This window comes from Pteropus medius, unplaced genomic scaffold (assembly GCF_902729225.1).
Source record: "Pteropus medius unplaced genomic scaffold, Ma_sr-lr_union100, whole genome shotgun sequence".
Lineage (NCBI taxonomy): Eukaryota > Metazoa > Chordata > Mammalia > Chiroptera > Pteropodidae > Pteropus > Pteropus medius.
The window spans coordinates 2,212,208-2,229,228 of NW_024351733.1; the positions used below are offsets into that span (position 1 = coordinate 2,212,208).

The 17,021-nt window shown below is 33.4% G+C and overlaps 1 protein-coding gene across 1 annotated transcript in view; it reads left to right on the top strand.

Moving 5' to 3' along the window:
- The window catches only part of DMD (dystrophin), a 1,897,222-nt gene that overhangs the window by 788,105 nt on the left and 1,092,096 nt on the right, over positions 1–17,021 (top strand). Inside the window, 1 exon segment of the mRNA XM_039846417.1 lies at positions 9,676–9,870. Within this exon segment, the coding sequence (XP_039702351.1) occupies positions 9,676–9,870 (195 nt within the window).

Below are 17,021 nucleotides of genomic sequence, written 5' to 3' on the forward strand. Positions count from 1 at the left end.
TTACCCCCAGTTCCGAGCCTGGGGTGGTTTAGTAAAAGGACCAGTGCATATTAAGGCCTGAGGCTGCCTGCCAGCCACTCTTAAGACTCCACAGCTGGAAGAGCCTTTGGGTGGTTTGTGATTTGTGTAATGTGAGGACCCAGGGAGTCACCAGGCTAAAGCGAGCAGATTTTTCTGGCCAATACAGATTCAGATTTTGTGCCAGTGCTGAATCTTCAGCTTCCTATTAATGTCTCAGATCGCAGCTAAGCCAGCTGCTGGCTACCTTGGGCCTACCAATACCTGAGATCTGTTTATGAAATACTGTAGCTTGGGGTGGGGTTTGTTTCCTGTCACTGAAAGTCTCTCCATGGATTCATGGTCTTTTTGAGCTAAGGGATACTGTTTGCTATTGAATTCTTGGCCCAGGGAAAGCACAGAGTGGGGCTGGCTGCTTGGCAACAGGCCCACGATGGTTAATTTGTGGGTTGGGTTGGGTGGGATCTCAGTGAGACATGGAGTGGAGCCAGCCTATCTCACTTGGCCAGTACAGCTTCAGAATTGGCCATGTGGAGGGAGAGTTCAATAAGGAAGATGGCACCCTGCCAACAGACCGATGGTGGCTGTTCCTCCAGCCTTTTCCCTGGCACCACGCAACTCAGTCCCTCCCTGTACGTCTCTTGCGCCTCTTGAGCTGCTTACCCTCCTCCAGAGTCCAGAGTGAGTGTCTGCAAGCGAGCAAGTCTGTGTGTGGGCCTTTAAGGGGAATGCCTGGGTTTTTAGGTTCCTTTCATCTCACCTGGAGCACCAGAATCCCCACTGATTTTTACAGTCAGATTTTGTGGGAACTCTTTTTCCCAGGATTGGAACCTTGGGCTGTGGAACCCCTGTGTGAGCTAGAACCCCTTGTTCCTTCAAGGGGACCTCTGCAGCTGCGCTCTTCCTCCCGGTGCTCCACTGTCATATGTGGGAGTGGGACCAGCCTGCCTGGTGTCTCCTTCTTCTACTGGTCTTGATGTAGCTTTTCATTATATCCTCAGATATCAGGTTTTTGTGCTCTAGTGTTATCTTTTTAATGCTTCTCATTTCATCTTTATTAAACTCTCTTCTGTTATTACTTATATGGGCTCTCAGCTTTGTTTCCCGTTTTTAATCCTGTGTGTCTTTTGAAATGGTCTGTGTTCTTTTTGTCATGCTTAAATTAAAGGTTGCAAAATTTCATAGCATAAATGTAAATCAGGTTTGGGAATTCCACTATATAATGTTGATTGAGAAACAACAAAGATAACGAGAGTATTTTTTTCTGGTGAAAATAGGTTACCAACTCAGAACCTCCCAGAATAAGTATGTATGGTGTAGTATCTTGATTTCATGAACAAAAGATGGGGATTAAGACTGCACTTAGGCATTGGTACATCCACTGTCTAGTAAAGCCTGCATGAAGCAAACCAGGAGGTTCCTGGGTCAAATAGACCTTAAATCAATTGTCTCCCACAAATCACTCCACATACACACCTGGTAATCATTATATCCACAGTTTCTATCCTAGATTGTGCCACAGATTCACCTATCTTTTAAAAACCACCAGTTCATGATCTGTCTCTACTTGTACCTCTTTTTCTATAATTTGAGTCCCTGATGCACATATTCTTCTAGATTCTAGTAGTTAGGCATGGCTATTTTGGATGTTGTGTCTACTTAGCTATAAGGAAGAAAAACCTTTTATATATGAGGTAGTAGTCTCATCATCTCAACATTTCCATTTCGTTTGTATGTACACACACATGCACACATACTCATATACATATATACATAAATTAAACTTTTAACAGATAATCATGCATACTATATAGTTCACAATAGGTGCTTTTATTAGTTAGCTTCGTCAGAGTTGAGTGTACTTAGATATTGAGGTTATGTGTATCTGAAAACAACATATATTAGCAGTTTAAGGAAATCAGATGTAGCATGAAAAATAGATTGAATCTTAAGCTTTTGACATTTTAAACTGGATTTAGTAGGCAGTTTAAATCACCTTTGTGATGAAAACTATCAATCTAGATATTCTACAATTGTCTGATATAGTGCTAGTGTTGATATTTTTCATCTGAAAATGAAGATCTTAACTTTTTCATTGACCTTATTATTAAAAATTGAACACTGTGCTATATTTTAATCTTATCAGCAACTAAAATTTTAGTTTTATTTTCTTTTAAATACTTTAGATTTAAATTTAAATAGTCACATGTGGCTAAGGACTACCATATTGGACAATGCAGTTACAGGCATCTGCACTATCACATTTCTAATAAAAAAAAAAAATCTCATTCAAAAGCAGAATTATGGAACATGCATATTTAGACATAAATACTTAGTTGCCTCATTAAATTATCTACATAAATGATGGCCAGATTTTCTGAGACTTTTCTGTGCTAATTTTCTTATTAAATTAAATATATGTATATACGTATATGTGTGTTCATTTTAACATGTAAACATATTTTTAAAATCCTTCTATATTCCCAAACTGATATATTGAGATAGCTTGCTATCAAAAATACATAAACTGGTTCTATAAAGTAAAAGTTTTATATGATGAGTTTAGGAAGAGTTAGCAAGGATTAAAAAGATTTCTTGACTGCAAATCTTCCCAGACATTTCAACTTGCTAATAGGCATTGTGGACCTCCATGAAGGGACTAAAATTAATATCTCCTAAGATTATCTGTATAAAAATATGCCAATAATTATCTCATTTTTCTTCACATATAATGAGTTACATTAATCTGAGAGGCAACTGAAGACTCAAGATATGTATGTGTAATAGCATTTAGCTAATGTTCATTAAATTGGAGAAATGTCACATAGTTAAATCACAAATACCTTTTAAATATATGCCAATGAAGATTATATCAGAAATGAAGAAAATATTTCTGTTTGGGTTCTGGGAGTCCCAAAATGGAAATTATATTACTGCTGTAGACCCCAGTAATTCTAGCTAAATATCTATTTTTAAAAACTATCCTTTTAAGCTGATAGTTTCTTCATTCATTTATTCAACAAATATTTTTGATATACTGCTATATGCCAGATACTATGTATAGTCTTTGCTGCATTTATTTTACATTGTAAGGCACCTAGGGTATATAACCTTATTTATTAAATTATCATGTTATTTGACTAGTGACTTCTTAGAAGGTAGGCTATATATGTTGGTACATCTGTGTTGGTGCTTACCTTGATGGGAACCAAAGCCCTTTCATTTCTTCAGTAGGCCATACTTAGTGACTATAATTCTACCAAGATACTAATTTATGTTAATTCATTGAAAATCCTTATTAAAATGCAGATGTTATCATATGAAGGATAATACTTTAAACCACTATAAGCCATTAACACATTATCGAGATTCAGTTTATCAGTTTAATTAGATGGTACTTTAGTGTGGCCTTGAGGAATTAGGTAAATTTGATTGTGTGGAAGAGAAGAATTAACAGTAGACAGATCAATAAGCAGGTCCAGCCAAACTCTTTATACAGGACACTATTTATGCCTGGCCTCATAGAAGTAAGATGTACTTAAAAACTATCAAATCCAGCTTCACCAACATATCTCTCACTGACAGCCTGCCCTGCTCCAAAAATTTATTCAAATTTTAGAAAATAACTAATATAACTATAAAGGATGATTTTCTGCAGTATTTTACCATGATTATTTTGTGTATTTCATGTGTTTTCATCTCTTTTAAAAAACAAAAGAGGTAAATTATAAGCTCAATACAATTTGTTAATCAATTACTTAATGATCATTCCAGGATGTGTCCTTCCCTTGTTTGTTTCATAGCTTGACTGAGGTAGTTTTCTGGATGAGGTTATACGGGGTAGGGACACCTAAGAGCAAACACTGTCACATTGCTGTTTTCTCTATGTAAGATCATAACCAATCCATTCAGACTTATCGGGCTTATTATTCAAGGTCTTTCTGACCAGTGACTTAATTAAAAGCATTCAAGGCCATGTACTGTCAGACTGCTAGTATTGCAAAACAGTGAACAGGAAAGAGTAACCCATATCTATCTCACGTGTGTCATATTCTTTTTATACGCTTTGTTATTTGGGTCTTTTATTCTCTCTATGGATTAATGCAGTATTTTTTTTTTTTGCCAAATGTTCTCATTTGATTTGCCTTTTTAGGCTTATAATTACTAGAAGTGATCAAGAAATAAATAAAAATAGCCTAAACTGGCCTTACTGCAATGGTCCCTAGAAGGAAACTTAAATGTCTCTCTCTGAAGACTTGTATGACTAGGAGAGAGATATACATGAGTAAGATAACTTAAGCCTTACCCTTTTCCATGTCACTTATGACCCATCAGAAGCTATACAAAGCCTATAATCCTATTTAGGATTTACATGCCATTGTATTATTATTTTTAACTAATATTTAAGAATGTCCTTTCAAAGAAAGATAATCTGATATAAATTAACAGATTTTCATAGCGTGGCTTACTTTAAATCATTAACAAATAATTGTTTTATTTTGAAGGTTTGGCACATCTTTTCTATTACTAACTAGAGTAAAATAAGAAAAAAAAAAAGGCTCCATCACTATGTTACTTTTTTGTCTGGAAACCAGTCTGCTTTTGTCAGTTAGACTTTGAAGGCATTGACATATCTTTTATATACCATATTTATACTAGATATAGAGGTAGTTTTAAGGAATACATCATAATAATATGGCATATAGCATATTTTCCTTCTTCAGTTTCTTTCTTCTCATAACTCATAAATGTGCCAGTAATCACAACCCATCTGAAACTTTTATATTGAAGAGAGAGAAGTCCTTTCAATCATGGAGAAAGACATTTTGTTTTAAAAACTTAGATATAATGCACCATTTATTTCAAAACAGGATTGCCTTCATTTCATGTGGTTATGTAGCCCTTCAAGAAACAAATTTTAAGTAATAAAAAGAATGTGATAAAGTTTCCCCAAAAAACAAAATTATTACTTTAAGTAATAAAAAGAATGTGATAAAGTTTCCCCAAAAAACAAAATTATTTTGGAAATAATTTATGACTGATACCTATATCTATTTACATAGTTCAAAATCTCAAAATTGTTTTTATCTTAACTTTAAGTATTACAAATAGTAGTTTTGTCTTATAATAATCCTTTTTAAGCATCAATTGAGTCTTTTATTTCTTAATATAAATAGGTACTTTGAGGCTTTCTTTCACATCTCTTGATTTTCATTCCCAGAAAATGAGGATAGTGTATTCTTTTGGGTATATGTCATTAGAAGGGAATATGAACAGAGAAATAAAATAAATTAGTATGGCTAGAACACTTCCTTGCTAATGATGCATGAAAATCTATAATGATATAAGGTGGTAAAGAACATTAACAAAAGCAAGTTGATTTTCAAAAGGTTAGACGGCATTTGTACACATTAGAATTCAGAAGGATATAATTATTCAAGGCAGAGTTAATGAAATTCAAATGAAAAGTCAAAATCTGAATATGAGTGCATGGATTTTACATAAAGAAGAGAAAATGAACATGATAATTCCAATTACACTGATTTTTAAATAGCTGTCTGAAATTTTTATTAAGCCAAACTACAAGTCATTCAATGGATATAGTTTATTTATTATAGACCTGCATGACTGTGCCAAAAGGAATGACATATTTTTAGAAGTGGATAGTAAATGAAATCTCCAATTGTCTGACTCTCTTAATTAAATTTTAGCAGTATATTATATATGAAAATTATGATATATTTCTCAATATAAAAATCTATTTGTATATATCTGTATATAAAAATCTATTAAAACTTTATAATAAATGAGAATATTCAAAATTTATGAAACTGAGTTTTCTAGAAAATGACAGTTTCCCAATGATGTCAAAAAGTTATTTTGAAATATTTCTATTTTTCATAAAGATTCATAGGATTATTCCTTAGGTTTTTCTATTCAGCTGATATGTACCACTTAATTTTTCCTATCTATGATGACTGGATACTAAATATCATAATGATAGGAGGAGCTAAATCTTCCAATAGATAAGTCTTTATTAAATGTATAGTATGTGTGATATTAACCTTTTAACTTAGAAAATACAGCTGAGTCCATACCCACAGGTAATGGTAACCAGAAGTCACTTAGGAATTATAGGCATTCTAATTTAACTTATTGTGCAAAAGAAAAAATAGAAGATAATTCATTTATTAATAGTTTAGGACAGCAAATATTGCAATTTTTCTCAAGATATTCTCTAAAGTGATAGAATATACCTTTCTATCTCTTTGTTTGCTTTCATTAACCAGTAAGTATTAATATTTCTAAATGGGTTGGGGAATCTCATCATGCCATGTCTGAGCATGAAGTGAATAGAATATGGCACAATTAGACTATGTATTTCTTTGAATTGACACCCATTGCTCTAAGACTTAGCTATCATAGTCCTGAAAATAATCACAATGCGCATATAAATAGATATACCTTACCAGCAATACACTGGCTAATGATTCTTTGAAAGATATTACCATCAGGTTAGTAAAGACTTTATCTTTAAGAAAATGAAAAGCAAAAATGGTTTTTAGAACCAGATACAAAATTTTAATTATTTGAAAAATTCTAGATTTGAATAGATACCACTCTAATCTTTCTCTTTTTCCATCTGCATCATGTCAAGATTTCTGCCTTCAACATCACTAATTCTGTCCTCCATCTGATCAGGTCTATTTCCTAAGCTCGCTATTTCATTCTTCATCTCTTTTATCAATTATGCAGGATATAAAACTGAAAGCAAAAAATGAACAAGACAAATAAAAACTCATAGACACAGACAACAGTTTAGTGGTTACCAGAGGGAAAGGGGAGGAGGTAGGTAAAGATAAGGAAGGTCAAATATATGGTGACAGAAGGAGATTTCACATGAAGTGGCAAACACAATGCGATATACAGATGATGTATTATAGAATTGTACACTTGAAACCTATATAATGTTATTAACCAGTGTCACCCCAATAAATTTAATTAAAAATAAATGTCACATAACATTACCCTAAAAGATATTTCCTTGAAAATATAGGAAAAATATTTTTTCTATTGACATGCATATTCCTTGAATATGAGGAAAAGAAGTACATGAATCAATATGCAATAAAAGAACCAATTAATGACATATATAATCAAGTAGTGTAAAACTCAACAAATGAGAAGCCAGAGGACCATGTGCTCTAGATCTTACAGCCCTGGTTTAGTCTTGCGGCTGATGCCGAATCTTACTTCTCAGACATAGCACTCCAGAGTTACTTATTTTTTAAAAATCTCACTTTTATATAAAGTTCCTCAATGCAAAATGAAATATCATTAGCCACAAACACCAAAGAATTGGAAATTTGGGTTTTAATTTGTACTTCAGGAAATTAAGTCCAAGGCAATAGTCCAATATGAGTTTATTTTTAATACCTCTTTATTGTATTTAACTGTTCAATTAAGTTCCTTGCCATCTACAATCCATAATTATTATATCTCTGTGGCACTGATATGAATTCAAGACAACTGAGAGCATCCCAAATGTAGGTAATGAAGAGCTAGAAAACTACATGTTAAAAGGAAACAGAAAGAAGACATAAAGAACTTAGAATCATTTTCCTTTTAAGAGGATAACAGATATCAAAACCTTTTGGAACTCACTGATTTTTTTTTAAATGAAACTCATATATTTTCTAAATATTTTGAAAATATGTCCCACTTTAAAACAATCCTTTTTGTTAAACAAAAATACATATATATATACACACACACACACACACACACACACACATACATATGAGAAAGAGAAACTACTATTTTTCTTCTACTCAATTCTGTCCCTAATAACAAAAAACACTATTCTTTAAAAACATACAGGTATAAAATATATGTAATTAAAAAGAAAGATAATTATGCTATAAAAATAATATAGGAAATAATCTTGTTTCAGATAATTGTAGACCTATTTTTCCTTCTGAAATTGAAGCAACTGATGCAAATAAGACAAATTTATTAACTTGGAAATTTTAACTAAGAACAATATTCACCAGTCTAAAGAAAAATGTGAAAGTCACAGTAAATTTGCTTGACTTGTGTTGTTAAGTCTATTGGTTAGTGTGAAACCTAATGTGTCAGTAGAAATTGCAAATTCAAATAGCCTGCTAATTTATTTCTTTATTTTTAAATTGGTGAAATGATTGGTTTGAGATGAAGAGATCGAGAATTTTTATTTAAAAATCTATGGTTAAATCTATGATTATTAAACTGTAGCCCAAAATTCTAATATTATTTTAAGTGGAAAATTAGAAGTGCATGTAGATTATCATTGTTACATTGATCACAAAGGAAGATGTGTCATGTATTTGGTCAAGATATGCACATTAAATCAAAGTTTGTAAAAAGTATCATTGTGTAATTTAAGCTAATTTGTGTAATCCTATGAATTTACAGTGCCATGAGTAGATGAGACATCTGAGTTAGAACTATTTCACTTTTATATTATATAAGAATTGAGCACAAGAATCCCGGACCTGAGAAATTAAAAGGAAAGCATAAATGGACTAGCTTGTAATTTTACCCATCTTCATGTGGCTTCCGTCTGGGTTCCTAAACTCCATTTATATTACTGCAAAAATTAAGATGGTCTTGTCATCAAGTCTGTGCAGTAATAAATGGCTTTGTTAGTATGCTTATAGTCACAACTCCCCCTAGAGACCCTGCTACTGGAACTCTCAGCTGACCCCATCAACAGGCAGGTGGCAGTTGATCAATTCAAAACAAAGTTACTGGGAAACTAATTTCAAATACAAGAGTTTTGCTGCTTATAGTGTAGACAGAAGGGAGCAAAGATCATCTATCTTTTTGAATTTGTGTGTCAAATAGTATCTATTTCTTGGTCTTACAAAGAATAGGGAAGAAGGCACTACTGGCCAGGTCCAAAAGGACTCTGAGCTTTAAATGCCCATCAGGTCTATCACTTGAATGCCAGATAGGTAAGTACAGAGATACAGCAGGAGAGACTGATGCTGTCTTAGAACTCTAGGGCTTTCTGGAGTTCCTACCAAAATGTGAATTCCACCCTCAGTACTGATCATCTAGTAACTTAATTAGCAGCTTAACTTAGCAAGAACCTAACATCAAAGAGAGGACCTGATGTCTGGAATTTGGAGGAGAGGGTTGCTTAATAGTAAGGTACATATCAGCCACAAACCCTTTGCCTCTCTTGTACCTCAATCGGGATTAATAGAAAAAAGTATAGCAAAGATTCTTTTGGTATGAACACCACAGATGTAGACCTCCTCATCCTACCCCATACTGAGTATTCCAGGAAGGTTAAAATTACATTTTAAAAAACCAGTTGTAAAAGTTATCCTTTTCTTAGGATAAAACTACCCCTCTTGTGACCTTATAATTCTTGGTTTTTCATTCTTATATTTCCGGTGCTAATTTGTATATATCTTTTATTATAAAAGTGTCTAATGCTTTTTGGAAGAAGAGGGTATATATAAATAACCTTTTTACTAGACTTATCATGTATTTTTTTATTTACTTTCAGCCCTCTGTCAGCTATAAACTGGAATCTATAGAAACTCAGTAGAGGTATTTTCATTATTAGGAAGCTAAAAGAATTATTTTTTTGTGTATTTATACCAGCACACTGTCCATGAAGAATCAGTGATGGTGATGACCGAAGACATGCCTTTGGAAATTTCTTATGTGCCTTCTACTTATCTGACTGAGATCACTCATGTCTCACAAGCTCTATCAGAAGTGGAACAACTTCTTAATGCTCCTGACCTCTGTGCTAAAGATTTTGAAGATCTCTTTAAACAAGAGGAATCTCTGAAGGTAAAAGCAACACACTTTCATTTAGATTTTACAAGATGATCACATTGATCATTGGTGGTATTACAACAATTGACTTAAATGTATAAAGTGAAGGCAATTTCACTTGCACATGAAATTCTTAAAACACTTTATAGGATGGTTAGCTTTAGAAATCTGGGGTAGAAAGAGAGACATAATTTAGAGAAGATATTTTATAATATTTAATGTTGAGAGACCTCCTAAAACAAAGGAATACCCCCAAATAATGGTTTGACATATATTCAGGGTAGGACTCTCCATAAAACAAGCTTTATTAGAGGTATGATTTATTCCCAACTGATACATTACTTTTCTTTCTTCTCCCATAAAAAAGGAAATTAGATGAAGTTTTATATTATATCTATTATATATTGTTTTAGTTTTTTTTTATTTTCCACTTATACATATTCAATTTCAAATGTCAGTATCAATTCAACATTATATGAAATCTAATTGAATAGAAAGCAATAAAGTATTTTCTTTAAAATTACCAGATAAAGGCTACCAACCAAATCTAGTTGTTTTCAAATAACCCACTACCAGTTCTGAATTTCAAACTAAGACAAAACATGATGAGGAAATAGGCTTTGAAATTTAGAGAAAAGTGTCTGAAGATAGATGACCATAGCATCAAAAAATTGTATATAATAGTGTGTGTCTCAAGATAATTTTCATGATCATACATTTTGCACTCAAAATATTATAGCCAGAGCTTGGTATTTTCTAATGCAAGTAGCATAAAATTATATACAAAAGATAAATATGCTCTCAGCACCTATTAGCCAAAATATTTTATACTCTAAATGATTTCTTGAAAGCTCATTTTGTATCACACATTTATCTACATAAGTATACAAATAGATAAAGCCATTTGTTTGTTTTGGAAATCAAAGTTGCAATATCTTGAGTGACTTGAGTTTTATGTCTTACATTATATCAAATAAGCTATAAAAATTACTAAAGTAGAATAAGAGATGCATGGCTCTATGGAACTACCCCATCAATTTCACTATGGTGCTATTTTTTATTTTCTTTGAAGTAAGAGTCAAATCGCTGGTGAGCACAGCGAGGAAAAGAAATCCAATCAATTGATAAAGGAGACATGCCAGTATTTTTATCATTATTCACATTAACAGTTTCTCATGACAGTGATGTTTGTAAGTTCATCATTGTCATTCAACATGTAAATCACTGCTAATGAACTAATATTCATTTCTTTTCATGTTCACGAACATATGGGTCAGGAGAGCAGTGACCTTAAAACTCATTAAGTTGCCAATTGAATATTTTTGTCTTTATACATTTTAACCTGGCACACTCAGTATGATGGACCCCTGGCTATGCTCATAGCTAATCATTTATTCTTCAAAATATATTTAATAATATTATAGCTGACATCAATTGTGATGGCATTGATTATTATGGTTTGTAAAAAGGTGTTGCAGGTTTAATTTAACTGGATTATTGGGTCCTCATTAGATGTAGTTTTGGGCATTGTTCCATCTCACTCCCAACAAACCTCCTGTAGTAGGCCAAAGGGCTTCCTAACTTCATGGGCTTTTTGAAGGGGGGATAGTTTTGATCTCAGTCTTTTCAATGAATATGTATTTCTTTTTAAAGGCATTCATCTTTGTCATTATCCAGTAGTAAAAATAGAAAAGGAGCACATAAATTGTATAGCTGCTGCTGGTTGGGAAGGTTTGAAATTAAATTGTGGTTGATTTTATTCCTGACAGAGTTGCATGAATTAAATTATAGAAGTATAATAGATATTACTGTGGATTAGTATACATATTCCTTACAAGTGCAATTCAACACAAATAACATGTGGGAAGCTAAAATAACTGTTTTCTGAACAAACTATAACAGTATAGCACATGCGATTTTCATAGATGTATTGAATCGGAAGGCTACCTAATCATTTTGACAAGGACTAAGCAGATAAACACCCATTTGCACATGAAAATCTGCACTAAATAGCTAATACACTAGCAAAGGCACAACTAGTGATAAATGAGAAGCATATACCTAAGTAACATTTATTCTTGTATCAAAGCCAGTACTAGCATTGTGAATCAATTATTTGTAATTCTCTATATGTAAAAAGTTAAAAACATTTATTACATAAATGATAGTACAATAATTTTGAAAGAATTAATTTTTTTGAAAGTTTTGATCAATATTTTTAAGAAAAAAGTCAATTGTCAATATAATTTGATAAAATGTAGTTACTATGTTAAATCATCAAATCTTGCTTTAGAGTACTTCATATGAAATTATAAACATTAAACAGAGTAGTATGGCTGTTTCCAGGGGATGAGGATAGGGGGAAATGGGTAGTAGCTATTCAATGTTATAAAATTTAAGCTATGCAAGGCAAATATGTTCTAGAGATGTGCTGGACACCATTGTGTCTATAGTAATAGGAATGTGTTGTACAGTTAAGATTTATTTAAAAGGGTAGATCTCATGTTAAATGTGCTTATCAGAATAAAAACATTTAAAAAATAAAAATAATAAAGTATAAACATTGACAGTTTTAGCAGCAGAAGTTTCATATTTCCAAAAGTTGTGCCCCTGAGAGCTTTAAATATTTAAACTTTTGTTATGAAAGTAGAAATGATTCATTAGAGGCCCCATAGGAAGGTTTTATCATAATGCCTCCATATTCTTGATTTTACTGAAAGCTTCAGTTCACTGGTGTATGAGATACTCTTGGGACATCACCCATACTCCTTCCTCAGTGTACATTCCCTGCACTCTGACTAGCATCTGCTATCTGCAAGTTCCTGGGACTCTGCCTTAGGGCTCTCTAGTCCCCAAAGCCCATGAATTGCAGGGGATTAAGGCTCTGCCTCCTTACATCTCCCAATAAATCTCAACCAATGCCAGATGGCTCTCAGTTGGTAAATACTAGTGCTCATTCACATCTTCATTTGGGGTAAATTTGAAGCATGTTGTATACTCTGAGCAGAAGTTCCGGTCAGAGTGTATGCAACATGCCTGTCAAGGACTGGGAACTCAGGATTGAGACCTTATTGTACACAGTACACCTTCCTCATATTATACTCTTTCCTAGCTTCCTTCTTAACCTCTCCACTCCCTTACCAGTGCTTCCTAGCATCTTTGCCAAGGAAATCACTTCCATGCACATTCTACTCTTAGGAACTCTTTCTAGGAGAACCCAACCTAGGAGAATTTTGAAAGAAATAATGGCTTCGTACTGTTTATTCAACACTTGCCAACATAAATCCTGGAAAATACTCCATGCAACTTGATGTGGAATTCCCCAGTGACAGTGCTGCTCCCTCACTAAAGGGTACCTTATTTGTTCAATTAGGTTGTGCCATTGATAAAGGTAAACTTCTAGGGCAAAAATTAGAGTATGATTTAGATTAAGGATGACAACTAGATTTTACCTAAAGGTATTGAGAACCAACTTTTATACAGTGTTTAGACATTCTTCAAAAATGTACCTATATGAATTCACTTAATCTTTCCCACAACTCTATGAAGTATCTAAAATTATTATCTCCATTTTTGTAGATGAAGAAACTGAAGAAATAGAAAGTAACTTAACAAAGTCGACACAACTAGTATTGGTGAAGCAAGGATTTGAACCCAAACAAAGTAGCTCATGATCTGTGCTGTCAACCACTATGCTATACTGCTCTGTCATGAGGCTGTTTCTTGGGGGCTATGTTGAGCATAGCAAGGGTGAATTTTGGCAGACCATGGTAGAATACTGAGGTCTGTATTCTAGGATAATGTCCTAGTCCTAATTCTAACTTAGGCCAGGCCAGATTAAAAAAAAAAAAGAATTTCATAAAAGGAAGGAATGAAGAAAGAGAAGAAAAGAGGGAGGGAAGAAAAGGAAGGGGGGAAAAGGTTGAAGAAGAAAAGAAAAGGAAAGAAATCAGATATGTATCACTTTGGTTGTCTTATCTAAATGATAATGCAAATGCTCTGGTTGAGATGGTTAAAACATTTTGTATTTTTGGTAGCCAAGAGGGTGACAACAAGTATGGACATATGAAGAAAGCTCAGATGTTGACAGGATACGTGAGCTCAATATGGAGTTTAGATAGGATCAAGAAATAAAGGCAGCCATTGTTCAACCTCAGTGGCACTGGGGAGAGCTTTCTGTGAGCTTATAAAGACAGAAATTTTAAGGCAAAGTAGTTCAGTCTTTGGTTCAACTTTTATGCATGGCCCTTGAGACCTGAAAGGAACTGTTAGGGTAAACTCCTAATCTAAAGAGTAAGGACTCATTCATTTAAAAATATTTATTAAGCTCTTACTATGTACCAGACATTGCTGTAAGTGCTTAAAAAATAGTAAGCAAAACCAATGGTCTCTCCCCTCATACAGCTTTTATTATCGTAATAGGACAAAAATATAAGCCAACAAACAATAAATAAGTAAATCTTGTATATTTAAAAATGAAACATCTTCTGAAAAGAAAATACAGAGTGGGGAAAGGGACATAGGACTACTAAAGTGGCGGGAGTATTCGGAATGGCAAGAGGTGGGGTTGCAATTTTAAATATAGTGGAAAGGACATTGGAACAAAGATTTGAAGAAGGTAAGAGAGTCAGGTTTGCTTTCTGGACATAGTAAATACTCAATGCAAAGGCGCGCATGTTGGGAGCATGCTTAACGTGATCAGAGAAGAGAACAGCAGGAAATCCAGTGTGGCTGGAGCAGAATGAGTTGGGGAAGGTAGTAGGGCATGAGATCAAAGGGGCTGTGGGGGCCCAGATTTTGGAGGGCCTGGTGGACCGTAGTAAAGACTGCCTTTCACTGTGAGTGAGATAGGAGCCATTGTAGGTTTTTAAAGAGATAAGTGACACAATCTGATATATATTTTTAAAGTATAACACTGGTCAAGAGTAGAACTGTAGTGAATCAAGAGTAAAAGCAAGGAGAACAGTTGGAGAAGAGATGCCAATGACTTGAACTAGGGTGGTAAGGAGAGATTTTTAGATTCTGGAAATGTTTTTGAAGTGGAGATAGATTTATTTCTGTATTCATATGGAAACTTGAGCATTGGTGTATAAAGACCCATTCTCTACAGATTTGGGGCTGTTAGGAGAATTTAGATGTCCTGTGAACTTGGCAGATGGTCCCTTCAGAGATATAAGATTTCTTCTCATTGGTATTTTTATCTCTCATCCTCATGTCTTGCCTTGAAGCAGGGGCACAAGTAATGGCAATGAAAATCATAGCACCCAGCCAAAAGCTTTTTCTTTTGGAGTGTATTTCACTCCCTTTAAGCACAAATTTAATAATACCAATTACTTGAGTGAGGACGAAACTGTGCAAACTGACTTCATCTATTCTGGTATTGGGGAAATTAGATAATGGAAGAAGGCACTATATGTACAAATCCAAAGGAAAATAAAACAATGACTTTCTAGGTACATTGCAGTACAGGGATATGCTAGATAGAGGGTTAGATTTTTCACAGATTTAATAATATTTCTACAAAGAGATATTGCAATTATTCTAAATTAAATGATCATGGATCATATAAAATGTCAGAGCAAAATTTGATTATACATACTTTTTAAATTCTACATACATTTTCTAATAGAATAGTTTGTTGCAATGAAAAATATGACTTTTATTAATATTAACATCGTAAGATGTGATCTTTCGGACTATAAATAACAATTTGAATAATGTAATCATTTAGTGATTTCTCTAAGGAAAATTCAAGTTTTTCAACTAATACATTTATTCAGTGATAAATATAATTTCTCCAATTGCTTTAATGATTTGGGATTTATTTGTTTGATTTGCTATGTATCTTTGTGAATTACTTTACAAATATTAATCTATTCACCGTAATTTAAATCCTACTTAAATCATTTCTATAGTACTTCATTTTTCATCTCTCTCATAGTGAACAGATTATAGGTATTTACTGCATTACAGTTATGCTTAGTTCATATTTATATATTTTGGTACAGTTTTCCTTTATATTTTATACATGTCTCTCTTTTATAGGAAATTGTTTATTCTCTCCTCTCTGCCATTATTTTATCAGGCCCAGCAGTTGTCCTACTCTGACCCCCATGTTGCAAATTACTCCCATCTCTGCTAAAATGTACTTAAAGAACTTACTCCTATTCTTTCCATTCTCCCAGCAAGGCTATTTTGATAATCCCCACCCTATAAATTGTGGAAGTCTGAAACTTCCACAATACAACTTACAATTCATGAGGCTGGTAGAAATTTCGAGGATGCAATTAAGTTGGGGAGATTTTTCTTCTATTCATGAACTATTCACGCTATTCTTTGACCAATTGTTATGTCACTTTTTGATCTGTGATATATAATTACTGATTTGTTATTTATTCAAAGACAATGCATCATCTCATGGAGAATGTTTTAGCCAAAATAAATAGTTGTATTTAGGAAGTGTTTTTCACATGTGGACTGTAAGCCACGAAGAAAAATTTAAAAAGGCCACTTACCATAGAGCCACAAAAAATAACTTTTAAAAATGTCTTTAGAAGCTCAGAAAAATCTAATTAATAACTACTTTAATCCCTTTTGATTGAACACTCTTCCCAATTTGATGTGTCATTAATGTAGTGCCTAGTAGTTGGATGGGACATAAAGAGGATAAGAATTAGATTTATATAGGGTGTCGCCTTCATCTGTCAGATAAAGACAATTTCCAGAGAGTGAAAATGACCTGAAGTTTGTATCTTTGGTACTCCAATTTCTCTCTTTCAATTTTAAGATAGATCTGCTCCCCAACAGCTGATGTCACAACAGCTACTAATGGGTTTCTATAATTCTTTTTTTTTCTTATAAATGAAAATTGCATGCTCTTCTGTAAACCAAATTACAATGGGTTTGAGACTTGAGGTCATTTGTATTAGTTAAAACTTCTTAAAGCTGTTATTTTCGCCTTCCCAAAATATGAAAACAATAGTGCAGGGTTTTGAAAATCTAAAAACACATACGCATGCATTTAAATGTGGTGCTATATTTATTAAGATGGTGACACTGAGTCAGCAACAGCAAAAGGTACAATTTCACTATTCGCAGTGGTTGGTAAATGAAACATCTTCTCCTTCTGACATGTCCCCTGTGGAGACCAACACCCATCATGCATA